Source organism: Vicugna pacos, chromosome 2, assembly GCF_048564905.1.
Source record: "Vicugna pacos chromosome 2, VicPac4, whole genome shotgun sequence".
In the NCBI taxonomy this organism is placed as follows: domain Eukaryota; kingdom Metazoa; phylum Chordata; class Mammalia; order Artiodactyla; family Camelidae; genus Vicugna; species Vicugna pacos.
This window is the reverse complement of record NC_132988.1, coordinates 56,116,189-56,143,831: the sequence shown is the minus strand read 5'-3', so window position 1 is coordinate 56,143,831 and position 27,643 is coordinate 56,116,189. Positions and strand designations below refer to the sequence as shown.

At 34.3% G+C, this 27,643-nt stretch overlaps 1 protein-coding gene across 1 annotated transcript in view; it reads left to right on the top strand.

The window, feature by feature from the left end:
• Positions 1-27,643, top strand: part of GRID2 (glutamate ionotropic receptor delta type subunit 2) — a 1,264,409-nt gene that overhangs the window by 954,529 nt on the left and 282,237 nt on the right. Inside the window, exon 10 of the mRNA XM_072940458.1 lies at positions 17,292-17,489. Within this exon, the coding sequence (XP_072796559.1) occupies positions 17,292-17,489 (198 nt within the window). The remainder of the gene's footprint in view (positions 1-17,291; positions 17,490-27,643) is intronic.

Genomic DNA, 27,643 nt, shown 5'->3' with positions numbered 1-27,643 from the left:
CAGATCTACAGATTCAGTGAAATCTCTATCAAAATTCTTCTTGTGTGTGTGTTTTTTTTTTTTACCATAATAGACCAGCAGAATCTAAAATTCACATGGAAATGCAAGAGAATCAGAATAGGGAGAAAAAATAAAGAGAAAAAGAAAAAACGAAAACAAGCACAGTTGGAAGATGCACATGTCTTAATTTTAAAACTTACTAGAAGGCTACAGTAATCATACTTGTTTAGGATAGACATTTAGATCAGTAGAGTAGAAAATGAGAGTCCAGAATTAACCCATTTTTCTGTGGGTGTCAAAGTCATTCAGTAAGGGAAAGAATAGTATTTTCAACTGGATATCCACATGTAAAAGAATGACTCTAGACTCTCACTTAAAATCATGTACAAAAATTAACTCAAAATGTATCACAGACTGAAATATTCAAGCTAAAACTATAAAACTCTTAAAAGAGATCATTATATATAGATATTTGTGACTTTATTTTGGCAATAGATTCTTAGATATGACACTCAAAGCACAAAAAACCAAAAACATAGGTAAATTAGATTTCATCAACTTGAAAAGTGTCTATGTCTCAAAGGACAGAATCCAAAAAAATTAGAAGACAACCCACTACATGATAGAATATATTTGCAAATTATGTGTCTGATAAGGGACTTGTATTTAGTATATATAAAGAATAAAATTGTAACAAAAACTCAATGTGAAAAAGAAAAATAAACTAATTAAAAATGGGCAAAGGATCTGATCAGCTTTTCATAGAAGATGTATAAATGGTCAATAAGCATATTAAAAGATTCTCAACACCATTTGCCGTCATGGAAACACAAGTCAAAATCACAGTGGACTACCACTTCATAATCATTGGTATGGCTATAAATCAAAAGGACAGATATGTTGGCAAAATTGTGGAGAAATGAGAACCTTTATATGTAACTGATGGGAATGTAAAATAGTACACCTGCTTTGGAAAACTGTCTGGCAGTTTCTCAAATGATAAAACACAGACTTTACTGTATGACTCAGAAATTCCACTCTAGGTATACTCCCAGGAGAAATGAAAATGCATGCCCATACAAAAACTTGTACACAATTGTTCATAGAACCTTTATTGATAACAGCCCAAAATGGAAACAACCCAAATGTATATCAACTGATGAATGGATAAAAAAAAGTGGTATACCAATAAAGTGGAATATTGTTTGTCAATAAAATAAAATGAAGCACTAATAACATGGTACATGGATGGACCTCAAAAACATGCTAAGTGAAAGAAGCCAGTTACAATAGATCACATCTTATATGATTCCACTTATATAAAATGTCAGGAATACACAAGTGCATAGGGACAAAAAGTAGGTTGGTAGTTGTCTAAACCTGGGAGAGATTAGGGGACTGAGAAATGATGACCAGTGGGAACTGGATTTCTTAAGGGATTATAATATTTTAAGGGGTTATAATATTTTAAAACTGATTGCAGTGATAGTAACATGTCTGCAAATGTACTCAAGCCATTGAATTGTACACTTTGAATGGATGAATTATATGGTATGTAAATTATATCTCAATGAAGCTATTTTAAAAAAAGAACAGAGTCTGGAACCAGTTTATATTTAAATACCCAGGTCTCCTCCTACCTGTGAATTGAGGCCAAGTATTTAAACCCTCTATGATTCTGTTTCCTCATCTGTAAAGTAGAGATAACAATATTATCTCTCTCAAAGATCTGTTATGAATATTAAGGAAACTAGTACATGCAAAGAACAAAGGACTTCTAACAGAGCCTGGAACATAGGAAGTGCTAATGTAGGTGTTCGTGCTTATGATGCAGAGTGTTAAGGGAGAACATGAAAGAAGCATCTATCTCATGGGTAGAGCAGTAGAAAGGGCTTAAAGGATCACACAGATTGGTTTTGAATAGACAGGGATTATCAAGGCATGGATAAAAGGGAAGGAATATCCCACAATGTAAAGAGTACATGCAAAAGTCTGCAGACATTACAAATTTAAAGTATACTATAAGTAAATTGGAATATCACCTGAGGTAAATGAAATTGAAATGTAGGAAATCCCAGCAGCCTGTGTATAAGATGTTCTTTTTTAAGAGCTCCTTTAGAGACAGTTCAGTTAGAGATTCGTCTGTGAACATGAGGTTAGCATTACATAATTTAGATAATACATATCAACAAGGTAAAATTACCATTGTTGCAACTCTGATCTACCCTGCAGGTTAGCTAAAATGGTTCTCATTTGTATTATGGAAACAGTGTAATCAGTCGATATAGCTCTATATGATGTACGGATTTTGTTTTCTCTTCTGATGATTGTACCCATCTTATGTGAGAGAAAAAGGGGAAAATGTGATTTTTATAAACAGACACTTGAGGAAAACTGGCCTATGCAAACAGTAATTTGTAGCAACACAGGAGCATGTGTTCACTTCAATGCTGAGTAAATAAAATCATCGTGAGAATTGGTGCATAACGATGGCATGACGATTTCTTATTCTTTCCCATCACACCAATTCTTAAGATGGTAGCTGTCATGTAGACATGTGAGTATCACTATTGCACTGAGGTAACAATACGTCAACTTTTTTTCCTTTTGGAAGATGAAACCTGGATTATTAAACTAAACAATGAATAAATAGTTCAGAGATGTGTTATATAATTTATTTTTAAAAATAGATTTATTGCTTGTCTCTAGAAATTTAGAAAGATACTGACATAAGTCATTTGCAAATTCAAAGATGTAGAAACAATAAGTCTATATTGACTTCTATAACTTCTCAATATTCCAACATATCGTATATTCCAATATATTATAATATACTATATTTTACTTTCAGTATTGTATTATAGCACTGCATCTGCAAGAAACCCAAATGTTAAGGTGACCTTGAAGTTTTAAGGTATCTTTTGTCAATGCAGTAGTTTTGGCATAGTGACAAAAACACAAAACCAGTTCTATATACAATTCCTCAGAAATAAAGATGAGTATAAATATGAAAAGTAGATGCTTCTGACATAGATATTACTTCTTAGAGTTACAAAGGACTGTATTAATGAGTTACAAACATTAAAGCTTACACATAATGTTACTAGCCAGCATCTAGGACACACTTAACTAATAAATTTTATTCTTGATATTTTGATCTCCGTGAAGCCCTCAAGATCATTATTTGCATTTTGTTGATATGGCTGAGACTCAGAACTAGTTAAATGACTTCAGGTTACATTTGTGGTAAAAATAAGTATTGAATTCTTGTTTGTCTGACTCCCCACCTGCCATGATGGAGGGATAAGAACTAAACTAAAACTTTCAGGTTTTAGTCAACAGATGAAAAAGGACTTGGATTTCTAAGAGATTGAAACAACTAAATGATTTCAACAATAACCCCAGATCTTTGGTTGGTGGCAGTTTACATACTGAAGGCACAGGCATGTAGATCCAAAAGAGACTGTCAGCTTTACTGAGCTGAGAAGTTAGAGATCAAAGTATGTGTAGGCTGAGGAGGTTGGTATTTGGAGGGATGTGTTCTGGAAAAGAGAGAGCTACCTGAAGAGAATACGTACAGAAATTAACATACAGGTCCTTTTGAGTCTTGGCTGAGTACTGGGTCGTACGTACATACAGAGAAACTCTACGATGCTGGGCTAAGAGTGACAAAAAGCGAATCAATTTACTATTTTGTTTTTTTACAAACTAGAAATATAAACCTTTATTTCACAACTTTTTCATAATTCACTTTCTAATGAGGGACATAGTTTAAAATACTAGAGACTTTTGAGAAAGGTTTCAATTTGAGAGGATCTTACTGTACCACAACTTTAAGTAGATATATGAAAAACATTTACCTTTGAATTATGTAGTAATTAATTAATATTTAGGTGAGCAAACATATACATACAAGGTAGGATACTCCCACATATCTTGCTATTTTGGTGTTTTAAATGTTGCCCTGACCTCTCAAAAGGTTCAGCTTTTCATTAGGGCATTGCATATTCATTTGCCACCTCTAAACCCCATTAGTTTGTTGATGTTTCTGTTTTACAGCTGACATAAATTAGAGTTGAGTAAACAGATGCAAAAGAAAAAAAGTCACAGAAAGTTGTTTTTGTTTACATCTTACAAATCTTCCCAATCAGGAGGGAAAAACAATATTTTGAATTATAATGTAATAATTAGGTTGCAGTTTACAAAGGAAATAAATCTTAAGAAAACCTTATATGTAATTCCAGTCCCTGACAAAGAGCCAGGGAGTCAGATGGCTGCCTTATCAGTGAGGTAACTAGGCCTCGAGTGGCATTTGGATTCTTTCAAAGGCACAGTAACAGGTTTTGACCAATAGGGGACCATTCATCAAATCACTATCTATTACACTTAACAGGACTCGAGGGTAGTCTGAAGTGAGAAAAGATACCTCCAAAAAGCACCCAACATGGGAATAGCTTACTCATCTGCCAGCTTCTGGAACACAAACAGCTATTGAAATTCAGCTCCCTCTGGGGAGGTAGGAGGCAGTCAAGGAGAGAAGCACCATCCTGCTTTGGGCTCCAGAAATGGAAAAGTTGGTCAAGGAAAGGAAGGCAAACACATGCTCTTTCATAATACATCCCTTGGGGTTTTTTATGATCAGTTGAAATATACAGAGGTTTGGATTTTAAGGTGTCTTTTCACATCTTCTCCATGTAAACTGTGTACTAATTATTTTAACCTAGAAACAAAAAAGCCATCATGCTGGAAGGTGCATTTGTGATTCTTGCATGTTTTAAAACTTTGAGCAAAAAATTGCAGGTTCTCTATGTGATGGAAGTTAGCATGAGGAAATGATCTTTACATTTTTAGGGTTTTTTTGGGTAGGTTTGAAGGGCTTTTTTTTTCTTTTCTCTTATTTATTTTTAACCATTACTAGTGGCATGAAAGGGGAAAGTGAAATGTTTGTACTCATTTTTTTCCCATTGATTCTTATGTAGGGTAACATAGTCTGTAGTTCAATTAAAAATAACAAGCTGCTATGTTGTTCTGAGCCAAATGTAATCGCCAAGACCATGGTCAATAAAACACTCAAGAAAATGAAGTATTGAGGCTGAATAGTCTGAAGTCTACTGGGGAATAAAGAAGCAACCGATTAGCATTTGAAAGCAAGGTCTTTTAATTTTTTAAAAGTCAAGGAGAATTAAAAAAAAAAGTGATCACTCATCAAGAACAAAGAGTTTGAAAAATACCTCACCTATGTTTTATGAGTCCTTTCAACTTTTAAGAATGACCTTTGGTCATCAGCTCCAAGAACAAGATGCTTTTCTGTACATGTAATAATGTTACATTTGGGAATACACTCCTAGTTTATCTACTGAGGAATGCAGGAATAAACAGGACCAATGCTTAGTGTTTTGTCTCTCTAAGTAAGATTTGCTCCGGCCAATGAAAGATGTTATGGGTGGTAAGTGTTACATCTGGTTTTAGGATAAACATTCCAGTTTATTATGCAATAAAATACAGTGGTGGAAAAAAGTTTCATACATCTTTACATTTTTCAATAAATTATGAGAACCTCCTTCTAATTCCATAATACGTGTCCCCATAATTAATTCAGTACCTAATAAGTCCATCTCCGCATTCCTGATCAGAGCTGGCACAGAAGTTTTTTTTTATGCCTTTTTATTAATTTGAATAACACTCCTAGTAATCTTCTTTTCTATACTTATTAATTCTTGAAACACAGAATATTGTCTTTGCAGCTTTAAACTCAGACTTCTCAACAATCTGTACATCCCCACAGATTTGTTTCTTGCTTTTAAATATCAGCACCTTCTGCTTTCTACTCTTAATGTTTCTGCCCTCTATGCAGGAGATCTTTTCTTTTAAGTTTCCTACTGTGCTTCGTAATGAAATCAAAAGAAAAAAGTATATCCTCCAGAAAGCATTCAGGTCACTAAAAATAGAAAACCTGTCACCTTATTCCTAAAACCTTAGATCAGGCAGGCCAGTGGCAGAAATAGTGAGTGCAGTTTCTACAAAAGGTCTAGAGTGGTGTTAGCCAAATTATGATGATCTTGTTATCTCCAGATGTCCTTTGAAGAAAAAGACTTCGTTCAAAAAAAAAGGTTTGATGCTGTTGGGAGGCTTCCCCTACCCTCTTAGGTGCATATATTTGGGGCCTGCAAATCAACTGACAGCAGGAAAAAAGTCAAGATTTGTTTGCATGTGCACATGGCAGTCACTCAGCAATTCAGCAATGAGTAACTTGCTGGATATCCAGAGGTAGAAGATATCATACCAATTAACAAGAGGGTAAGGGGTAGAGTTCAGGGTCCGTTGTTGGTTTTGTGTGTGTGCTAATGGGAATGAGAAGTCTGTCTCCTTCCAGGAATTTGCAGGAATCTCTCTCCTTTGGAGTCAGTTTAATGGCAGCTGCGTCTTCAGGAGGCTCTGCTTTAGTTAGGTATGGGAAGGTCAGATAAGATTTCAAATGTTTTCACTTTAAAATAATCTTTATGCCAAAACTTTCATCCCATCAATATGCTGACCAAAGTTGAAGTATGACTTAGAAGAAAGTATAGATAGCTCTACTTAGAAATGAAAAGGAATTTGGAGATATAGAGAGGACTAAGAGACAGAAAGAGATTGGTTTTGATACTATCATGTGTTCAAAGACTGTAGCCCAAGTTCTTTCTCTTTGATACGCCATGTAATTTCTGTACCTCCTCCCCAACCCCAAACACACATACATACCCAAATGCTGGTGAAGGCAGTCTAAATTCATGGTTAAGAATACAGGCTTTAGCATCAGACAACATTGCATTCACAGTTTTTCTTACTAGTTTATAAGCTTAGATACATAACTTATCGACTCTACCCCCAAATCTCAGTTCTCTCATTTGTGAAATGACAATAACAGTACCAGAGCATTCCAAGAATTAAATGAGGTAATGAATAGAAAGTGATAAAGATGATAACAGGCATAATGTAAGTTTTTGATGTTATTGTTGTTTTATTTGCTTCCTCCCTGAGCCTGAAAATAGGCTTTAGATAAAAAGTGTTCTTTTACCCTGAATCCCCCTTATTCTACTAATTCTTTCTAATGCAAAAGTCTCAGACTCCAGTTCTGTCTCCACTTCATCATGTATGTTTATCCTCAAACCACTGGCTTCTATTGGCTTTCATTTTGACTTCTCCAAAGAAACTGCTTTTCAAAATGTGTTCATGATCTCCTACCTGACCAATGAAATGGATGCTTTCAGGCCTTATCTCTGTGGACTTCTCACCTGTGCTGAAGTCCACCAGCAATTAGTTCCTTCTTGAAATCCTGTCCTTTCTTGCATCCCCCAACAATGTCTTCCCCTCATTTTGCCAGATCTCTGTTCCTTCTGCATCCTTCATTGGCGTCTCTTCTTCCAGAGTTTCATCCCTAACCCCTTTCTATCCTTTACACCTGAATGACTTCATTTACTGTCTTGAAAATTATAAATAGATTTTTATTTCCAACTTTGGTCTCCCCTTCATGCTTCAGACTCATTTATCCAACAAATGTTGAAAGAAGTATTACATATTCAATGACAAAAACTTAGAAAATGTGGAAAACAAAAATTAACAACAAAATCATCATAATCCCTCCATCAAAAACTTAACTATATTTTAATGTCTGTCACTTACTAGCTAAACAAAATTAAGTTATTTTATCCATAAAAATGGAAGTAATTATGGTTCTAAACTCATAAGACTGCTATACATAAATTTGCAAAAAGCATCTGCAAGTGCCCAGCACTCAGCAAGTCCTGTATGGATGTTTGCAATTATTTTTACATTAAAAAATTTTAAATGCACATTGTTATGTACTGAATGTTTGTGTCCCACCAAAATTCATATGTTGAAGCATAATTCCCAATGCAATGGTATTTGGATGTGGAGCCTTGGAGTAAGTAGGTCATGAGAGTGGAGCCCTCATGAATTAGATTAGTGCCCGGACAAGAAGAAACATGAGAAAGATGATCTCTCTGCTTTCTGCCTTGTGAGGCAGAGAAAGCAAGCTCTCATCAGACACTGGATCTGTCGCCACACTGATCGTGGACTTCCTAGCCTTCACAGCTGTGAGAAATAAATGTTTGTTGTTTAAGCCACCCAGTCTATGGTAATTTGTTATAGCAGCCTGAATTGACTAAGACACACACACACACCCCCATACTCATGAGTAGTTTGTACATTTTCTTCCCATTCAGCAATATACACATGAATATTTTAATGTAAATATTCTTTATAAAGCAGATGTGGTTAGTGGTTTTTTTTCAGCCACTTAATTAGTTATCTTTACAGGTGCCCCCAAATTCCATTAATTTATTCAGAGTTATATAAAATTCCAGGAATGCCAACTGAAACTCAACATTTTCATGTCTCATTTACTGAAATATTTTGGAATGCAAAGGAACGTAATGTTTTTACAGTGATATTTTGAATCTCTCTATAAGACAGACAAAGAAAAACAAACCAATCCCAAACTTTAAAATATTCTTCCTGGTTTAAAAAAAAAAACCCTCCTATGGCCCAATTCGAAGCAAAAACTATGTTATCAGGGCATTGAGACACTGAGATTGACAACTGAATATACTGTGTAGTAGTCTATCATACAGATATTTTAAAAAAAGCAGTCCCTAATCGTTGGTTATTTAGTTTGTTTTCAAGTTCTCACTAGGGAAGTTGCAGTAAACATTCTTTTAGATACATACCTATGCTCACTTATGACTACCTCCTTAGATATAAAATTACCAGAAGAAATAATATGAAAATTGGAAGATACTTGCTTCCTACTGTGAATCTGTTTGCTTAAAAAGCTGTACCAATTTTAACTTACATAAGTGGTGTATAAGAAAATCTGCTTCCTCAAATGTTTGCTGATAAACATTAACATTCTTTTTAATTCTTGCCAATCTGATGAGCTATAAATAAAACAACTCATCTTATTTTAATTTGTATTTCCCGAAAGTGTTTTCAGAGAACAAAATAAGTAATTCACCCTTAATGTTTGCTGTTGAACTTTGTCCTTTTAAAATGTAAGCTTTAAAGATTATGATGATTTTAATGATTGTTATTTCTTCTAATAAATATTGTTTTTCTTTTAGCTGATTATATGAGTCACAAGTATGCAGGGAAAAAAAGGGCACATTTTTCTTCTATTAAATTTGAATGTGTATTAATTTTGTATTTAGGGCTGTAGATTTGTACAAGATAGTATCTTTGATTCTGTATTGAACATTCACCCTGAGGACTTTGGTCTATTAATTGAAAATTTTAGTCCCTCTAATAGAATTATGATGCATACTCCCAGTGAAAAACATGCAGGTAAAGTCTTAGGAGTCCATATTCTTCTAAAGACTGAGGCCACCACTGAGGGTTTCCAGGAAGTTGGCATAGCATTACATCACTTCTCACTGAGTACTTACAACCCCACATCCAAAATATCAGGCAGTTCCATCAGCTCTACCTTCAAAAGATACTCACAATCCAATTGCTTCTCATCAAGTCCATTTTACTGCCTAGCTCACTGCTTTATTGCAAAGGACTCCTAACTGTTCTCCTAGCTTTCATCCTTGCCCCTTCCAGTCTATTGTCAATAGCAATGATCAACTGTCTAATAAAGTGTTCAAACATAGCAGATCACAGCCCCCTTTGCTCAGAGCCCGTCAGGCTGCCCATCTCAGTCCAAGCAAGCACTAAAGTCATCACGGGGACTTAAAGGTACTGTTTAAGCTCCACCAACACACACCCCCATTTACCTCTCAGACATCTCCTGTCTGAGCCTAGCTCCCTCAGTTCCTGCCACACAAGTGTCCTGTCTCTCAGTCATGTCAGAGAGACTCCTGCCTGACACGTTTGCCCTCACTCTGTCTTCAGTCTGAAATGCCCTTTCTACAGAAGCCCGTCCTACTTAAAGTTACACTTTCTCACGTGCTCTTTTGTTCTTATTATTTGTTTCATTTTCTCCTACAGTCCTTATCATCATCTGACCTAACATATATATCACTTGTTTTGTTTACTGTCTATCACTCCCATTAGAATGTAGGTCTGCAGGGATAGAGATGTCTGTTAATTGTTTGCTTTGTCTTCTGTTGTATTTCTAGTGTGCGCCTGGCATTAACACTCCTGAATGACTGAATAAATATCTGAATTGCTGCTATTCTCCTATAAGTAATATTATTTTGGATAGATATACCATCAGTCCTATACATTCCAAGTTTAATTTTATATGGCTCTTCACTGTATTCTGATATTTCATTAGCTTCAGTTTATATTTATTAAATATTTTTAAACCCTGACATAGACAAAGTCTTATCATAAAGCCCTGCTGACATTTACTAACATTACTGTTCTTGACAGTATTTTTATAGAAATACGACTGTATCAAGCAGAGAGTTTGTGAGCATTATCATCATTTTGAAGTAAAATGTTACCAAGTTTTTCAGTTAAATATTTTGTAGACCTCTGGCATTTGGTACAGCCAATCACTCCTCACGGCTGCAGTATTCTGTATCTCAAAATGTGTTCTTGATAGTTTTCTTTGAGAGAACTGCCCTTACAAAGTACTCTGTACCTGGTAGACTTTCAAAAACATTTATGGAATAGAATTGATTCTTGCATGTGGCCATGCACTTGTAAGATTCACTAAGGTGTTAAATTTAGCAAAATGATGAAGACTTGTACCAAACAAACAAAATATTATCTAGCACTCATATTCAGAAGGCAAACAAAAAGTCTGGTATTTCTAAGTTTATATATGGTAATCATGTGGTCCATAAAAATCTAACTTCCTAAAATGTATTTTCAAATGCATGCTAGGGAAAAACCAATAAATGAAAACTAATATACTTAGAATTGCTGTGATTACCTTTTGTCCTTCATAACCTTGTATTCCCAGTTGCATTATCCTGTATTCCTTTCAGGGTCTCATGAAAACAAAATGAACATTTTTCTGTTTTGTTTTGCCACTCTCCATTAAGTAACTAAAATGTAGCCATTTCATAATTTGAAAGGAATTATAAAATCGAACATTTTATTGTAAAAATTAATTACCTTGCATATGAATAGCTTTAACTTTATGTTCAATTTAAAGTATTTTTTCACTTAAATAATTGCTTACAAAATAGGAATGAGAAATACTATGTAAGATATGGCTTTAGGAAGTCAGAATGACTAAATATTTGTATTTGCTTCGATCATAACTTGAATCTTATTGTCTTTGAATCTTTTTGAATTTATTGATAGAAATATTTAATCAAAGATTTTAAAAGATGAGTTAAGTGCAATGGTTTCTAAACCTTTGCTCCTCCGTTAAATCCTCCTGCAGAAACTCTTTTTAAAATGTTTTCATTGCATACCACTGCAACCTGCTTTTCTTCTCTCCACGCAATCCAGGTAATCTTCTTTTACAACACCTAGATTGTTTATTCCTCTCTTGTTCCTCACTTTTGTTTCCCTACCCTGGTATTTTGATATCTTTTTAAAAACAAACTCCATACCTTTCACCTTTTTAAACTTATAGTAGTTTCTAATATTTGTATATGGTCTATAAAAAATAATGAGGTTTTTCCAAGGAGAATGGTGGTCATTAATTCTGCCATATATCACAGTGGAATGTGTCATTCCTCAGCAAAATATAAGCTCACAACTGTGTGCGAAGACAGCTCTTGTTTGCTTTGGCTAGGAGCATGGTTTATGGGGAAAAAAAGTTTAAACAGGTCATTAAGAAATATTCCGGTTCTCTCGTTAATGTGTTTGAGCTGTGTGTGTGAGCAGAATTGCTTAGTTTTGGGCACCCTGGCGTTCTGTAAGATTGCACGTTTAGAAACCTCTGAACAGTAAAGCCTTGGCAGTATAGCTTGTCATTTGCACCTATCAAAAATGTCAGATGCTTTTTTTTCAAACTCTATCACTAGCAAACAATGTTGCATAGTTATTAAAATATGGGAATTAACTACAAAATCTGCAAGTTGCAAACAGTGTTGTAAATCAACTAAGCAATTAGCATAAGATTTTTTAAGTGACTGAATACGAATTCAGAATTATGAAGTTATTATCTAATAACCCAACAAGTGATGTGAATAAATCCTTGCTAATATGAAAATTATCAAGCACTGAAACACACTTTTCTACAAACAGGTCTATGGATCCTCATGCTAATGCATTTATATTGATAAACTACAGGCATTCTGTGAAAGCTTCATTTATTCCAGTTGCTGAGGATTGTGCTTGGAGAATCTGTCAACCAAATAATCTGCAAATTCAAGTCTGCAATTTGTTTTCATTTAATAGGCAGACAAGTTTTCACCAGTTTATACTCAGTCCTATTTGGAGCTAATTGCTGGAAAATGAATTTTAAAAGCAGAATTTTATCATTTCTTTTTTCCTCCCTCTGTCCCTATAATAGAAGACTCAAAGCCACCAAATGCACTTCAAAAATATATTTAAGTAGGCGCAGGCCATAATTGCCTGTCAACTGCATGGTTGCAAAGGACCCCTAGTACTGGCTCCTGCCACAGTCACTCAACACTTTCTCTGAAATTACTTTCTGATTATGCTATTTCCCTTCTGCAAAGCTCCAGTTCCTTAACAAATAAAAGGCAGTAACTTTAATATGGCTTCAATACCCTCCATTATCTACTCCCATTTAACATACTTTTTCTTTCTTTGTATTGAAATGTGTAATACTCATACAGAAAAAAAGTTTAAACTATTAATTAATTAATAATAAAGTAATACCCAGATAACCACTGCCCAAAATGAAAAATAGAATATTGTCATTACCACAGAAATCATCTTTCCTTGTTCATCTTTCTAATCATACCCTCCCCAGCATCCCAGAGCCAATCACCCAGAGGTGACCACTTTCTTGATTTTCTTTATGGTGCCTTCACCCAGATGGGAATCCTTAAATAATACATGGTCATTTTAGTGTTACAACTATGGAATCAAATTGTCTTCTTTGAGTATTGCTTTTTTCATTCAACATGATTCTTTTAAACGTTCATTCATGTTATTGTGTATCACTCTGCTTTCTTCAATTTTCAGCTGTTTACTATTACATTGCATCAATATACCACAATATATTTATCTTTTCAATGTTGATAGACATTTGGATTTTTAGATTATTTCTAGATTTGGGTTGTTAGAATCAACGCTGATATAATATACATTCGTGGGCATATATTTTGGTGCCCAAGATTCACTCCTGTAACAGGAGTGAAGTTACTGGGACATGGCTGTCTTTATCTTCATACTAGATAAGTGTTTCCATAACACTCAGAAACAAGCAAAGTCAACTTGCTTATAAAGATTTCAGTCTCTGCTAGATATGTCAAAATGTTTTCCAAAGTGGTTGTACCAGTTTAAACATACAGCAGGAGTCATGATAGCTCTTATTTCTTCTTAATTCTAATTCTACAGTAGCACTTCCTATAATTTCCAATTTCCTGCCCTGCCAAAAAATTTCCCTTTATTTCCTTAAAAACTGTAAATATAATTCTCATGATATGAATCTGAAGTTTTCAGAATCTGAGTTCTTACAGTATGCTAGTTCTATACATGTGATGTAATTTCCTTTTACATGTTACTTTGACGTTTGCTTTGGACATTGTATTCAACCAGTTATTTGAAGGAATAATGTAAGACCTAAAATGAAAATACTTTCCTCCTAAAAGATTTTTATTTTTTTCTGTCAGGAATCTGGAGTCTGTAAATCTCACATCACTTTAAATTGCATTAAAATATAAGACAAATTATGGCATCCTAGATTTTAATCCATAGGTTGCAAAATTTGAGGTCCAAAGAAATAAAGCTGAAGTAAGATGAATTCTGATAATGCCTTCCCCTTCTGTAACTTGTTACATTACATTGAGTTGAAACTTTTGTTTCTAATTTTTCTTATCTGTTAAAATAGTACATGGCTTGTAACCCCCAAAATGGTGATTGTCGTTTGTTTTTTTTTTTTTTAACAACTTCCTTTGTATTTCTCTGGTGTTTTGTTTGTACAAGTTCTGTTGTTCCAGTATGTTGCTTTTGTTTTGCTTTATGTTTCTCCTGAGTACGTGGCTTTTCAATACTAGATTATAATTATTTTAAAAGTAATGTCCATGACTTTCTATCATAATTCTCACTATATTGAGTATAATAACTTGATGCAGTAACTGCTCGATACGTGTTAAATATATTTGAGTCTGTGAGTGAATGAATTTTGGAAGTAGGTGCATAGATAAAAGTGGGTAAACCAAATTCAGTACTGCCATAGAGAAGGAACTAGTGTCTTTTCTATTTTAGGTTCCAGAGCTTCAATCAAAGATCTATTGCTGTGTTTACCTGTCCAATATATTGGCTGATTGTCCTCATAAGGAAGGGCTGGTCTGAGTAGGATTTATGAATAGTGATCAAAATGTGTAATAGAGCTTAAAAATAAATCTTAAAGCACTGATCTAGAAGAGAAGTGGTAAGATGTAATAAAAGTTTATTTAGGATGTAAAATTTAAAAAGCACGCTCATTAATAATTCATCAGCCCTCTTTAAAAGAACCCTTAGTATAACCGTGTTTATTCTGCACCTTTAATCAATTGTAGCTGACGTTGCTGGGAGCAGGTTTCGACAATAGATTTCCAAAAGGGATCCATTTGCCTAGGGATTTATTTATAAAGTTGGAATTAAAAATCATTTCTAGGGGGAAATTCAGCATATTAAGCAAATGTAATGTAGTTTAGCAAATTAAACAATTGCTCTAAAGATGTACAAATAAAAATGAAAAGAATCAATATTTCATATGACAGCATACATTGGAATATTATTTTGCCACATCGATCAGTTAGCTCTGCATTACACTTAATAGTATTCTTAATTTTTTAAGTGTCACGTTAAAGAGTGGCATTCCATTTCTTGGTGATTAAATTGCTGCTGAACCTAAGAGATTTGTTAGATGTTAAAGGTCATGGATAAATGGAGAATATATATGGTCCAAAATTATTGGTAGAGGAACCAGTCAAATAAAATCTTTCATGAATCATCTTTCCATTGGTTTGTCAATGGATAGACGTTCCAAATACAGAAATGAATGAGTTGTGTATAAGGAAATAAGTGCATGCTCTCAGCATTTACAAGATACTGTAAACAATCAGTGTCCAATTAAGACTAGAATTTTGTGGTCTTATTTATATGCTCTCTGAATATGATCTTTATTTTGGAATTTCTTCAACCCATTCTGATTCTAATGACCTCATGACCTACTTCACAGCATTTGTGTAATGCGTAGGTTTGTACTTGTCCAAACAAGCAAATGAACAGAAGCAAATTCTGCCATATTATCTGGAAGTTTATATTTAGAATCAAAGAGATGTTACGTATTTTACATACAATATTAAAGATTAAATTTTTACTTTTCACTCATTTGATGTCACTTAGATTAAACAAGTCAGTATTTACAAGGTTTTATTCATTCCCCAAATTCTCATCTATTCATCTATTAGTCTATCACTGTTCATTAGTATCAAACAGAAAAAATTAGGATCTTAACAATAAAAAATTGAACTTTTAAATTTTTCTTACATTCTAGAACCCTAGAAAGTTAGTCTGGGTGTGGTATAGCGTTTCAAATGTCAGGGACAGACTCCAGTCTTGTTTTTCTCTTACGTGTAATCTAAGATATTCACCAGAGCTCTAGCCATTCTGTGTTCATTCCAGCTGGAAGAAGTAGGAAAAACATAAGAACAATTGCACAAAGCACCCGGCGTACATCCCATTTATCAGAATCAGTCACATGGTCTCACCTTGCCTAAAGGGAGACTATAGATTGTCTTTATTGACAGTAGCGCTAAAATGAAAATACATAATTAATGAAGAAGAGGAGAACCCCACTGGGGGACAAACAGCAGTCATCGCCTTCGTCTACTATTTATTTACTGGTTTATTTTACTTGATAAGATAGAAACAGTTAAACAAGACCAATTTTTCAAAAAAAAAAAAAGAAGAAAACATCATTAATTTAGAAAACCAAGATTTTTTTTTTATTACAAACACCACAATATCAACATGGTTATCAGTGAGCATCATGCTCTCTCCTGGGCCTCTGAAGTGAAATGGGACATCTAAATAATTATTTACTCTATTTTCATTATTGTAAAAAAGGCACTACGGAACAAAATGAAGCTCTCTTGGCTCTGAACAAGTTGAAAATTTATCTCATGGTAATTTTTACAGGAAAAGTGAATGGTATGGTGGGCAATATTCCTATAATAGATGCAATGATTTTACAAAGCACTTAGCGTCTTTGAGTAAAAGCCAAAAGCAAAGTATTATTTTACAGCTCAATGAAGGCTATTTTGTGAGTCCCTAAGGAAAAATGATCCAAGGATAAAATTTTTTGGTATTCTGGCCGGGACCCAGGATAGATTTTAACCTGCCCACAGGACTGGATAGATTATACACACTGTGAAAGCTTACCTGTAAATATTATTGTTGCTAAAAGATTTCTGAACAGGTTTAGGAAATTAAGGAATAGATTATCTAATTTTCTGTAGTCTGCCAGCATGTGTCAAACCAATTGAGCTCTCTTAACACCGGGTGTTCTAAAAAGTGAAAGGGGACTATTTGTTAACTGTAAGAGAGCAAAAATGCAAAAAGATAAAAGAGGTGGAAGTAGAAGCCAATTTGCTGAATTTTCTAAATTACACAAATTACCAAAAAGGTAAGTGAATTTCTCATAACAGTAGTCGAGAAACGACTTTTGCAATGAAATGCGTGTTTATATCGAAGTTTCAAAATTCTTGGCAAATAACTTCCAGTAAATGTGATGATATACACTGTAGCTAAATTATATGTTCCTAGAAGTTTTTATCTTTTCAAAGAGATTTATGTAGATTATGTCTGTTAAATGCTATCTTGCATATTTTTTACATATACAGATAATAACTGCCTGATGATAGAAACAATAAATTCATGGTCTCTTAAATATGATTTTATTATTGATGAATCTTAGGTTGGTCCTGAGATGGCAAGAAAAATGAATTCATGGGGGTTTCTGAAATTTTGTAGTCACTTTCATCTAATTTGGTAATAACTAAATGAGAGATGACAAGAAATTGGGTGAATTGACATTGTTTGATAAAATGATGCATTAATAACACATAAGTTATATTTCTAAGTTATTCTCTCACAGTGAAAAAGCAATTTTTAGACTGGGAACAAAACTCTTTGTAGAATTAATCTTTGCCTTAAGGGAGCAATATAGATTGACGTCAAGAATTTTTCTTATTTCCATGCAGGAAGAACCTTTCGTAATGGTTTCTGAAAATGTCCTGGGTAAGCCGAAGAAATACCAGGGCTTCTCCATTGATGTTTTGGATGCCTTATCTAACTACCTGGGTTTTAACTATGAAATTTATGTTGCACCGGATCACAAGTATGGAAGCCCACAAGAAGATGGGACATGGAATGGCCTGGTAGGAGAGCTAGTGTTTAAGGTAAGCATTTCTTTGTTTGATTAATTGGTTTATTATCACGTATCTAAAGGGTCACTATAACCCGTGGGAGCTAATTTCATATAAAATGAGTGCAAGACAAAGCACTAGGTGGCCATGTTGAGTGGAGAAGTCTCAACCAGTACTATTTCATGAACTTTGTGGAAGGAAAAAATGGTAACAATATAAAGCTAAATTTTTAAATATTCCTGATAATAGAAAAGTATCTAGAGCAAGGATTTACCTTTACCAAAGTTATACTCTAAACATTTTTTCAGTATATGATAACTTGATGAAGTCATAATGCAATTTCCAAACACAATTCCTGTCATTGTGTTCATTTTAAAATGCAGTTTTGAAGAATAAATAAATAAGATTCTGATCACTTAGGAACTAATCATTTAGTTCATGGGTCTAAATAAGGTAAATTTATCCTTATATTTTACTCCTTGTTCTTGCAATTCTCAGAGAAGTATTTAAACTTCTATATTTCTTTATTTCTATTTCTGTTGGTTTTTGCTTTATTTGGGGGGCTCTGTTATTAGGTGCATACACACTTTTAATTATTATGTCTTCCTGATGGGTTGTTGAATAGTCACGTTTAGGTTCATAATTTAGTATTTGATATCTATGTATTCTATTTTTTTCCCCACTGTTCCTTCTTTTCTTGCCTTCCTTTGGATTAATTGAATGTTTTTAGTGTTTGATTTTATTTCCCTCTTTGCTTTTTAGCTGCATTTCTTTGTATTTTTGCATGTCTGTGGTTACTCTAGAAATAGTAATGTGCATTCTTATCACATTTTATCTAGATTAATATCATACCATTTCACATTAAAAAAGTAATAACTTACAACAATATAATTTGTTACTTTATGTGTTATTGTGGTTATGTATTTATATTTTATGAACTTCAAAGGAAAATGTCATAGTGTTTTATTGAAATAATAAATTGACTTTTAAAAGTATGAAGGGAAAAAAGACAATTTCTGCTATTTAACCTCTTATCTACTATTTCTGGGGCTTTTTATTCCTTTCTATGTGTCTGAGCTTCTACCTGGTATCATTTACTTCCTGAAGAACTTCTTTTAGAATGTCTTAAAGTGCAATCCTGTAAGTGGCAATACTCTCAACTTTAGCTTACCTTAAAATTTCTTTCTTTACCCTTATTTTTTGAACAATATTATTAGCATATAGCAAACTCTGAGTTGACAGGTTTATTTTTTTCTGAATACTTTTTGTCTTAGTGCTTTCAAATAGGGATATTGCTGATTTAGATTTATGTTTGACAAGAGCACTGAGAATCTCAGAACATAGTCACTTATAATCAAAATATATTTTTCTTCATACTTTTTTTATTGTCTAAGAAAAAAATTATAGGTGCAGTAGTATTATTCCTAATATCAAGGCTGATGATTTTAAAGCAAGAGCAACCTTTTATTTTAAAAATCAAAATAAAGTTATTATTCAACAATTTTCCTAGCAGTAATAAATGTATTTTATAATTATTTCACAGTATAAGTGACACAAAGCATTATATTGGTTTCAGGTATAAAACATAATGATTTGGTACTTGTATATATTGCAAAATGATTACCACAGTAAGTCTAGTTAACATTCATCACCATATATAATTTTTTTAATGACTTTAAAGATGTCATTCTATGTCTTTTGCCAAATACTGTTTCTGATGAGAAGTTAGCCATCATTTGTACCTTTGTTCTTTTTTTTTTAGCACAGGAGTGGCCATTTTTACAATTCTGTTTCCATTTTTGATGGTTTTTATATTTAACTATGATTTTCTTTGTATTTATCTTTGTTAAGGGTTCACTGAGCTTCTGGGATATGTTTCACTAGATTTAATAAATCTTGACAATTATTTCACAAATATTTTTTACTTTCTTCCTTCTCTTTCTCCTCTTTATTTGAGACTCAGAGAACATTCAAGTTAGACCTTATTAATATTGTCTCTAGGTCATTGAGGCCTTATTTATTTTACTATAATGTTTTACCCTCTTACCTTTAGATTGGATCATTTATCTCATCTGCTTTTAGGTTTACTGATTCTTTCTTCATCATTTCAAATTTTCTGTTAAGTCCATTTAGTAACTTTTTTATTCTAGATAGCTTATTTTTCAGTTCTAGAATTTTAACTTTTTAAAAATAATTTTCATTTTTCTGCTGAGATTCCCCATCTTCTTAGTCATTTTAACCATCTTTCCTGTTATGTCCTTGATCATATTTATCATAGCTGCCTTAAAGTCCTTGTCTGCTACAATTTCAACACCTCTGTCATCTCAGGGTAAGTTTATATTGACTGGTTTTTCTGTTAACCATAGTTCACATTTTCCTCCTTCTTCATATTCCTGGTTCTTCACATTTGCTTGGAACTGAACACTGTGGTTGGTATATTGTTGAGACTTGAGAGTATGTCGCTTAGGTTGTATACTCTAAAGACGACTGATTTTTGTTCCAGCAGTTTGTTAAATTACTATCAGTTACCCTTGAATCTGTGGAGGTTTGGTTTTACAGACTGTTAAGGCAGGCCTTTTTGATTTTACTTTAATTCCTAGGACAAATCCCTTAGTGCTGGCAGTCTCTTTATTCCTAAACACAGCCTTATGGAGTTTTGTGGAAAGCCTATGGTTATTACCAAGCCTTTCTGATAGAAGGACTCAACATAGAATTTCTATCTCCCTCACCATAGGTAGCAAGAGTCTTTTGTTCAGATCTTCTATCCTTTTGGATGTTGCTTTCTGCTGTTTTTTTTTTTTTGTAGGGTCATTCTCACTCACCTGCTGGCTACGAGTCAGCCAAGGATTTGAGGAAAGTTTATGTATACATCTGGGGGCTTGTTTCTCTGTGGCTTCCTACTTTCTGTGATTCGCCTTTTGATTTCTGGATACCCTGGCTGCCTCAAACACCAGTCTCTGACACATTAAGCTAATAAGACTCTGACTTTCTGCTTAAGCTCCAGCTACCCCTTGTTGCCTAAACTGAGGTGGGTCCTCAGTGAATAAGCCATATAAAAGTGGCTCTCACCCAGAACAGTTACCATCTTTCAGGGCTTGAACACTTTCCGGTTTATGCCTGCTTTTGGTTGATACGCAGTCTCTTTAATTTGTGTTTTTTAAAAATTAGATCCAGAATTTACAATCATTATTCTTTGTTGGGTTAATCCAACAAAAGATTATTTTATCATTGCCTGGACTGGAATTATTTCTGGAATGCTTAAAAGTATTCAAAAAACTAAAAGATCTATGTTGTTTCCAAGAGATGTAGAAAAGAAAAAAATAAAAGGTTTTGAAAGCAGTGATAGGAAAAACAATAAAGCTGTTTTTATATCCTTTAAAACTTTACTGACATCAGTTTATTTACTAACCCCATTACATATGGAATTTTGTGTGAAAAACGTTAATATCATTATTTTAATAGGAAAGCAGGAATGATCCATCCTCATCCCTTTTATTAAAATCACGACTATGTATCTTATATTTCTTTATTATAAACCCACAGCTGTTTTGGCTTTGTATTTCTGAGGGGTCTTGCCTGAACTGAACCCAAGTGAGCCTTCATATTAAAATAAAGTTCAAGAAAGAGAAGAAACATCGTATGTTTATTTTATACAGATAGTAGGTAAAATCCTTAAGAGTTATCATACTAACAAACTTCACTTGCTAAATGCAAGTTAAAAGTGAAAAGCATTGGAATTAGTCTAATGTTGGTGCTGGTTTTAGTGTGGTTGTGCGCTTGCTCTAGTTAGTTAAATTTTTTGAGACTTTCTTTCTCACCTGTAAAATGAGGAGTACACGCATGTTAGTGGAAAGGTGACTTCCAACTATAATTTTTAAGACATTTTAAGAATTTATTATGTAAAAACCACACATGAGCAATAGTATGTTGTTCTTCATAAACATGCTATTTATTGCAACTAGATTTTTATTTTGTTCAAGATATTTAGCCATTCTGACTGGGCTTTAAGAAATATTTATTAAGCAAGTAAAGGAGAAGAAGGCTACCTAAGAGTTTGTTGGAGCAGGCAGAGAGCTAAGAAGAAAACTGAGAAGATGTGGCATCAGGAAAGTCGAAGGAAAATAACATTTTAAGAAGGAAAGGGCAGTCGGCATTACAGAATGACTGCAAAGATGCTGAGGGTACCTAATACTCTCCTTAACTGTATTCTGATTATTTATTACCCTTAGAAACGTCTGCTCTAATTTTCAGCAACTTAAAATGTCAATGAAAGTATATAAATAGTAATCCAGTAAAATATCAGAAAGCAATTTAGGTTGCCTAACAAGATTCATCTTATTAAAAGTTTTATCAGGCTTGTTTATTCCTGTAAAGCAAAATAGCACTATTGAAATGGCGTAATACTGTTATGACAGAGCTCCAGAAAGGTAAGCTTATTACTGTTATCTATTTTTCACTAGTGTAGACATTTTTCATGAATCTAAGAATATTTTAAATAACAGTAAATATTGCCATCGAATAGCCCTGTGCGTGACAATAAGGCTTCTAAAATTAACAAGATGTCTGCCTTCCTAGGAGGAAATCAAAATTAAAAGTGTTTTTGTCATGGTGATTCTGGAAAACACATTAAAAACAAGTCAAGGAGGGAACGTGGGAAATTTCTGATTTCTTATGATTGTTCAGCTGTGATTTTTGAGGTTGGCACTGAGGCTTCAGAGTTGGTTTGATCTCATGTTAAAGGGGCTTCCCACTAAAACTACATGTTAGGGTTCAGTATATACATGATTCTTAGACCAAGAAATACAGACAGAAAGGGCAAGTAATCGCCTACATGTATATATTGAGTCTATTTAAAAACTAACAGTGTAGCAAAGTCTCCTCCATTCCCACTACTTTTATAACTTTCTGCAATTAATATGCTCTTAAAATTTATGAGCACACAGATCTGGCCAAAAGATGTTTCAGTGTGAAATAGACAAATGAGAGACATGTTCTGCTCGGTGCAGGAGAAATTGTTACGGGTGAGTTAATGTGGCTGATAAATTATTTTCCCCTGGTTCGAAAGGGAAAAGCAGAAGTGAAGGGACCACAGAGAACTTTATACCATAGAAAGTAACAAGTATATCAAGTTTAGATAGAAGTACAAAAAATTAAGAAAACAGTGAAAGAGGAATATGAATTAGCTGTGTGTTCTATTATTTTGTTCCTTCTTTAGGTACCGTTCTTCAAAGTCAGGAGCCTTTGAAGTGGGATAGTCATACCTCAGAGGTACTAGAGGACTTTCTAAGGGGCAAACTGATACAGGTAGCTTGACAGAAGTAAATTTCCTTATTCTCAGTTCCTATAAGTAATCCTTCCTAAAATGACCCGCCTGAAAACATGACCGTGGTATTTCTTATTTACCTCATCCCTTATACAGTCATCCTTCCCTTACTTCATAAAATGAAGAGCACCTCTTTCATACAGGCAAAATCATTATGACATGTAGCTCTGGGTGTAAATATTCTCTGAAGCACCAAACTAAGGGACAGTGGAAATACTGGTGTTACTACAATTCTTTTATAAGTCAGATGGTTTCATGTAGAAAAAATAAAAAGCAAAAGTAAAAGAAAGAAAAAGAACTTAAGCTGTCAAATGCTAGGCCGTTACAGAGTTTTTCTGATGCTAGATCACAGTAATTTTCTACGTATAGAATAGAACTGAGTGACATTGCTAAATAAACAAACAAAACTTCCCCTCTTTTTATCTGTTCATTCATATGAACAAGGTTTCTATGAAAATGAAAAAAATGTAGAAATCTAACCCTGGTGCTAACTCCTATTTCATTTTAATTATAAACTCATAGAATATGTGAATTAATTAAAAAATAAGAGTTCCACTCATATCATAAAAAGCTTCATTTCTAATAAAGTTTTACTTTTATGGCTAATGAAGTACCACATTATGTATTAATATAATGATGTCAATCCAAAAGAAATGTTTTATACCATCAAATTTATGGTCACAGGTTATTCAATAGAGATTTTAATTTTAATAGAGATATTTTTGACACAAAATATAATTTGATAAACAGGAAAAGACTTTAAGCATGCATTTGTATTATATTTGGATAAAAATTTTGTAAGGGTGAAGTGGAATGTAAATATAGCTCAAAGACAAAACAAAAAGGATTTAAATGTTCCACCTATTAGAGAAAAGTGGGAGTTCAAGTCACTATAATATTTAGATTCCAGTGGGTACATTTTAAAGGATGACTTGACAGTTTTATTTTAAATTGTCAGTGCTTACAACACAACACACATAAGTCAGTGTCCAGTCAGGAAAACAGAAACCACTCCTGAAATTTCAAAGAAGAGAGATTTAGTACAGGGATTGATGACGAAGGTATTGGAGGGAATGAAAGAGCAAAGGAGGAGGTGTGAAATGCAGATACCAGGAGCTGCTAGTGCTCCAGCTGACTATGTTTCTGCCAAGGAGCTGCCCCTCCACCAGGGCTGGATTTGCCAAAAGGATGCTGCCTCTGCCCAGCTGCTGGAGTTGGGAATCACCTCCTGACACTGCTGCTGCAGCCCCTGAAATAACCAAGCAGAAGGTTCTTCTCTTTCTTCTGCATTCAGAGATCCTCAGCAGCTTCCCTCTGGTGGAAATTAAGAGGGGCCAGGTAGCCAAGGAGCCTGGGAAGTATGGCTTGCGGAGTCACGTCACTGTGAGGCTGACAGTACAAAGCAGAGTTAAACTGGTAATTAGGGGGTTGAGAAACAATAGGCAATGACCAGTACTGCCTGGGAATTGCATCCTTTCTGATTATATAAATGAACATAAATTTAACATGTCAGTTACAAGTATGAAGAGATAACATAGTTTAAAAATTCCTTTGGGGGTTATATGAAGGAAAAGGTTTGCTATATAATATCAAGTGCTACATTATATGGCCAGAGCTTCACCCCCAGGAGAACAGATGTAACAGTGGAGTAAAGCCAGAACCCAGGAAATGGAACAGAGGGAAGAACAAGCAGACTACATTATAGCTCTGTAGTTTCACAAGGGTAAAGATCCTTTTCAAAGGTAGCTATATCATAATATGATATTGATGATTAGATACTATTTAGTGATTATAATGCCAATAACATCATTGCCTGAGGAACAAAGAATCTCCAGGACTAAACAGAAGAAATTTGCCTGCCTTAAGCTACACAGGTTTCCTCATTTTTAACAATTGACACAGTTCAGCAGTTCGTTGGTGCTGAAAGGTAAATATATTTTCATTATAGATATTTTAATTCATCAACACATTCACCATAGAAAATATATATTTACCTCAGGGTTTTATAAATATTTTAAAACAAGTATCAGTTAACAAACATTAATGCTATGTTCAAGGCACTGTGGAGCAACGCCACTTTGAGTGAGGTGAGGGTTCCTCTAGCAAACACGGTTCATCGATGGTTTCTAGGTGGTAGATATGCACTACGTTAGGCACTGGAGACACAAAGATAAACAAGACGTGGTTCTTGCCCTTGAGGAGCTCTTAGCTTAATAGGAAACACAGACCTTGAACAAGTAATTACAGTACAATGTAGTAAGTGTGTTGTTAAAGGCACGCACGGAACACCGTGGGGATAGCGAAGGGTAAACTCCCTAAAGAAGGAGATGTGTTTATGGATGACAGGACATCAGTAGTAATTACCTACTAGGTAAAGTGGTACTGACCGAAAGCAAGGAGTGTCTTCTGATAAACAGAAGAGCATAAGCAAAAGGAGAAACATGGAAAATAGTATGGAAAGCAGGCCAAGATTGTGGGAGGCCCTTGTTGCTCTCCAAAGCAAGAAGTGATGAGAATCTGTCCTCAGACACTAACAATGTAGGTGGGGTGAAAAATATGGAAGTAGAGGCAAAAAGAAGGTGGGATCAACAGAATTTATTCACTTAGGTAAAGGGAAGGAAGGAGTCAAAGATAATTCCTAGGTTCATAGTATGAATAAATAAGACAATGGTGTGTAATTCATTGGGAAAGAGACTGATTTTAAAAAGATTTGGAGAGGAAAGCTATGAAGTCAGTTTAGAATAGGGTGAGAAGTGAGCTGGATGTGTCTGTGGGATTATCACAGTCAGAAGGACTATCAGATATCCACTAGGCTGGCTGTCTAGAAGCTGTTGATGACCTAAGCCCAATGTGTTTTGGTAGCACGATGGGAGAAGGTTGACTGCAAAAGATTATGGAAAAACTTGGAGGTAAAAAGGTGAAACCAACACTCAAGGAGTATATTACTCTTTCAGAAAGTTTAGATGGGAAAGAGTGGGACAAAAGTTGGAAGGGTCATTGGTTTTGGTGGAGTTTTTGTTGTCTTGTTTGTTTGTTTGTTTTTTACATTTTTTATTGAGTTATAGTCATTTTACAATGTTGTGTCAAATTCCAGTGTAGAGCACAATTTTTCAGTTATACATCAACATACATACATTCATTGTCACATTTTGTTTTTCGCTGTGAGCTACCACAAGATCTTGTATATATTTCCCTATGTTATACAGTATAATCTTGTTTATCTGTTCTGCATATGCCTGTCAGTATCTACAAATTTTGAAATCCCAGTCTGTCCCTTCCCACCCCCCACCCCTTTTGCAACCACAAGTTTGTATTCTATGTCTGTGAGTCTGTTTCTGTTTTGTATTTATGTTCATTTTTTTTTTTTGATTCCACATATAAGCAATATCATATGGTATTTTTCTTTCTCTTTCTGGCTTACTTCACTTAGAATGACATTCTCCAGGTCCATCCATGTTGCTGCAAATGGTGTTATGTTGTTTTTTATGGCTGAATAGTATTCCATTGTATAAATACACCACATCTTCTTTATCCAGTTATCTGTTGATGGAAATTTAGGCTGTTTCCATGTTTTGGCTATTGTAAATAGTGCTGCTATGAACCTTGGGGTGCAGGTGTCTTTTTGAAGTAGGGTTCCTTCTGGATATATGCTCAGGAGGGGATTACTGGGTCATGTGGTAAGTCTATTCCTAGTCTTTTGAGGATTCTCCATACTGTTTTCCACAGTGGCTGCACCAAACTGCATTCCCACCAGCAGTGTAGGAGGGTTCCCTTTTCTCTACAGCCTCTCCAGCATTTGCCATTTGTGGACTTTTGAATGATGGCCATTCTGACTGGTGTGAGGTGATACTTCATTGTAGTTTTGATTTGCATTTCTCTAATAATTAGTGATATTCAGCATTTTTTCATGTGCCTATTGACCTATCACATGTCTTCCTTGGAGAATTGTTTGTTTAGGTCTTCTGCCCATTTTTGGATTTGTTTGTTTGTTTTTTTCTTATTATGTCATATGAGATACTTATATATTCTGGAGATCAAGCCTTTGTTGGTTTCATCATTTGCAAAAATTTTCTCCCATTCTGTAGGTTGTCTTTTTGTTTTACTTATGGTTTCCTTTGCTGTGCAAAAGCTTCTAAGTTTAATTAGGTCCCATTTGTTTATTCTTTCTTTTATTTCTATTGCTTGGGTAGACTGCCCTAGGAGAACATTTTTGAGATGTATGTGAGATAATGTTTTGCCTATAGCCTTGTTTGTTTTTAGATTAAGAGAAACCTGAGTATAATTATAGGCTGAGGAAGAAAAATAAAGAAAGAGAATTTAATATAAGAAAGAGAAGTTAGTATGTGAGGGATGAAGATCCCAGAGCAGACAGAATAAAACTTAGATTGAGAACTGATTTTGATAGGACAGAGATATGTCTTTGATACTGAAGAAATGCTGTGAGAATATGTCTGGTGATACGTTAATCTGTAGGCAAGAGGTGGGGAAGTTGAGAAAGATCGTATCTTCCCCACAGGAAGTGTGAACCTTGGTACAAACTATAGATTTTAGTTAATAATAATGTTTCAATATTGGCTCATCAGTTGTTATAAATGTACCACACCAATGCAAGATGATAATAATGAGGAAGACTGTGCTGGGGGTGGAGCCAGACAGACCAAGGAAAGATATATGGCAACTATTTGTACCTTATGCTCGATTTTTCTGCAAATCTAAAACTGCTTCAAAAAATATTTTTTATAAATGTCCCGAAATGATGATTATAAGGGGCATCTATGCTGATACTGAAATCTATTAGAAGGTTGGTTGATTTGAGGGTAAAAAGGAATGTTTAGCCGGGTCTCCAAGTGCACAAGAAGAAAAT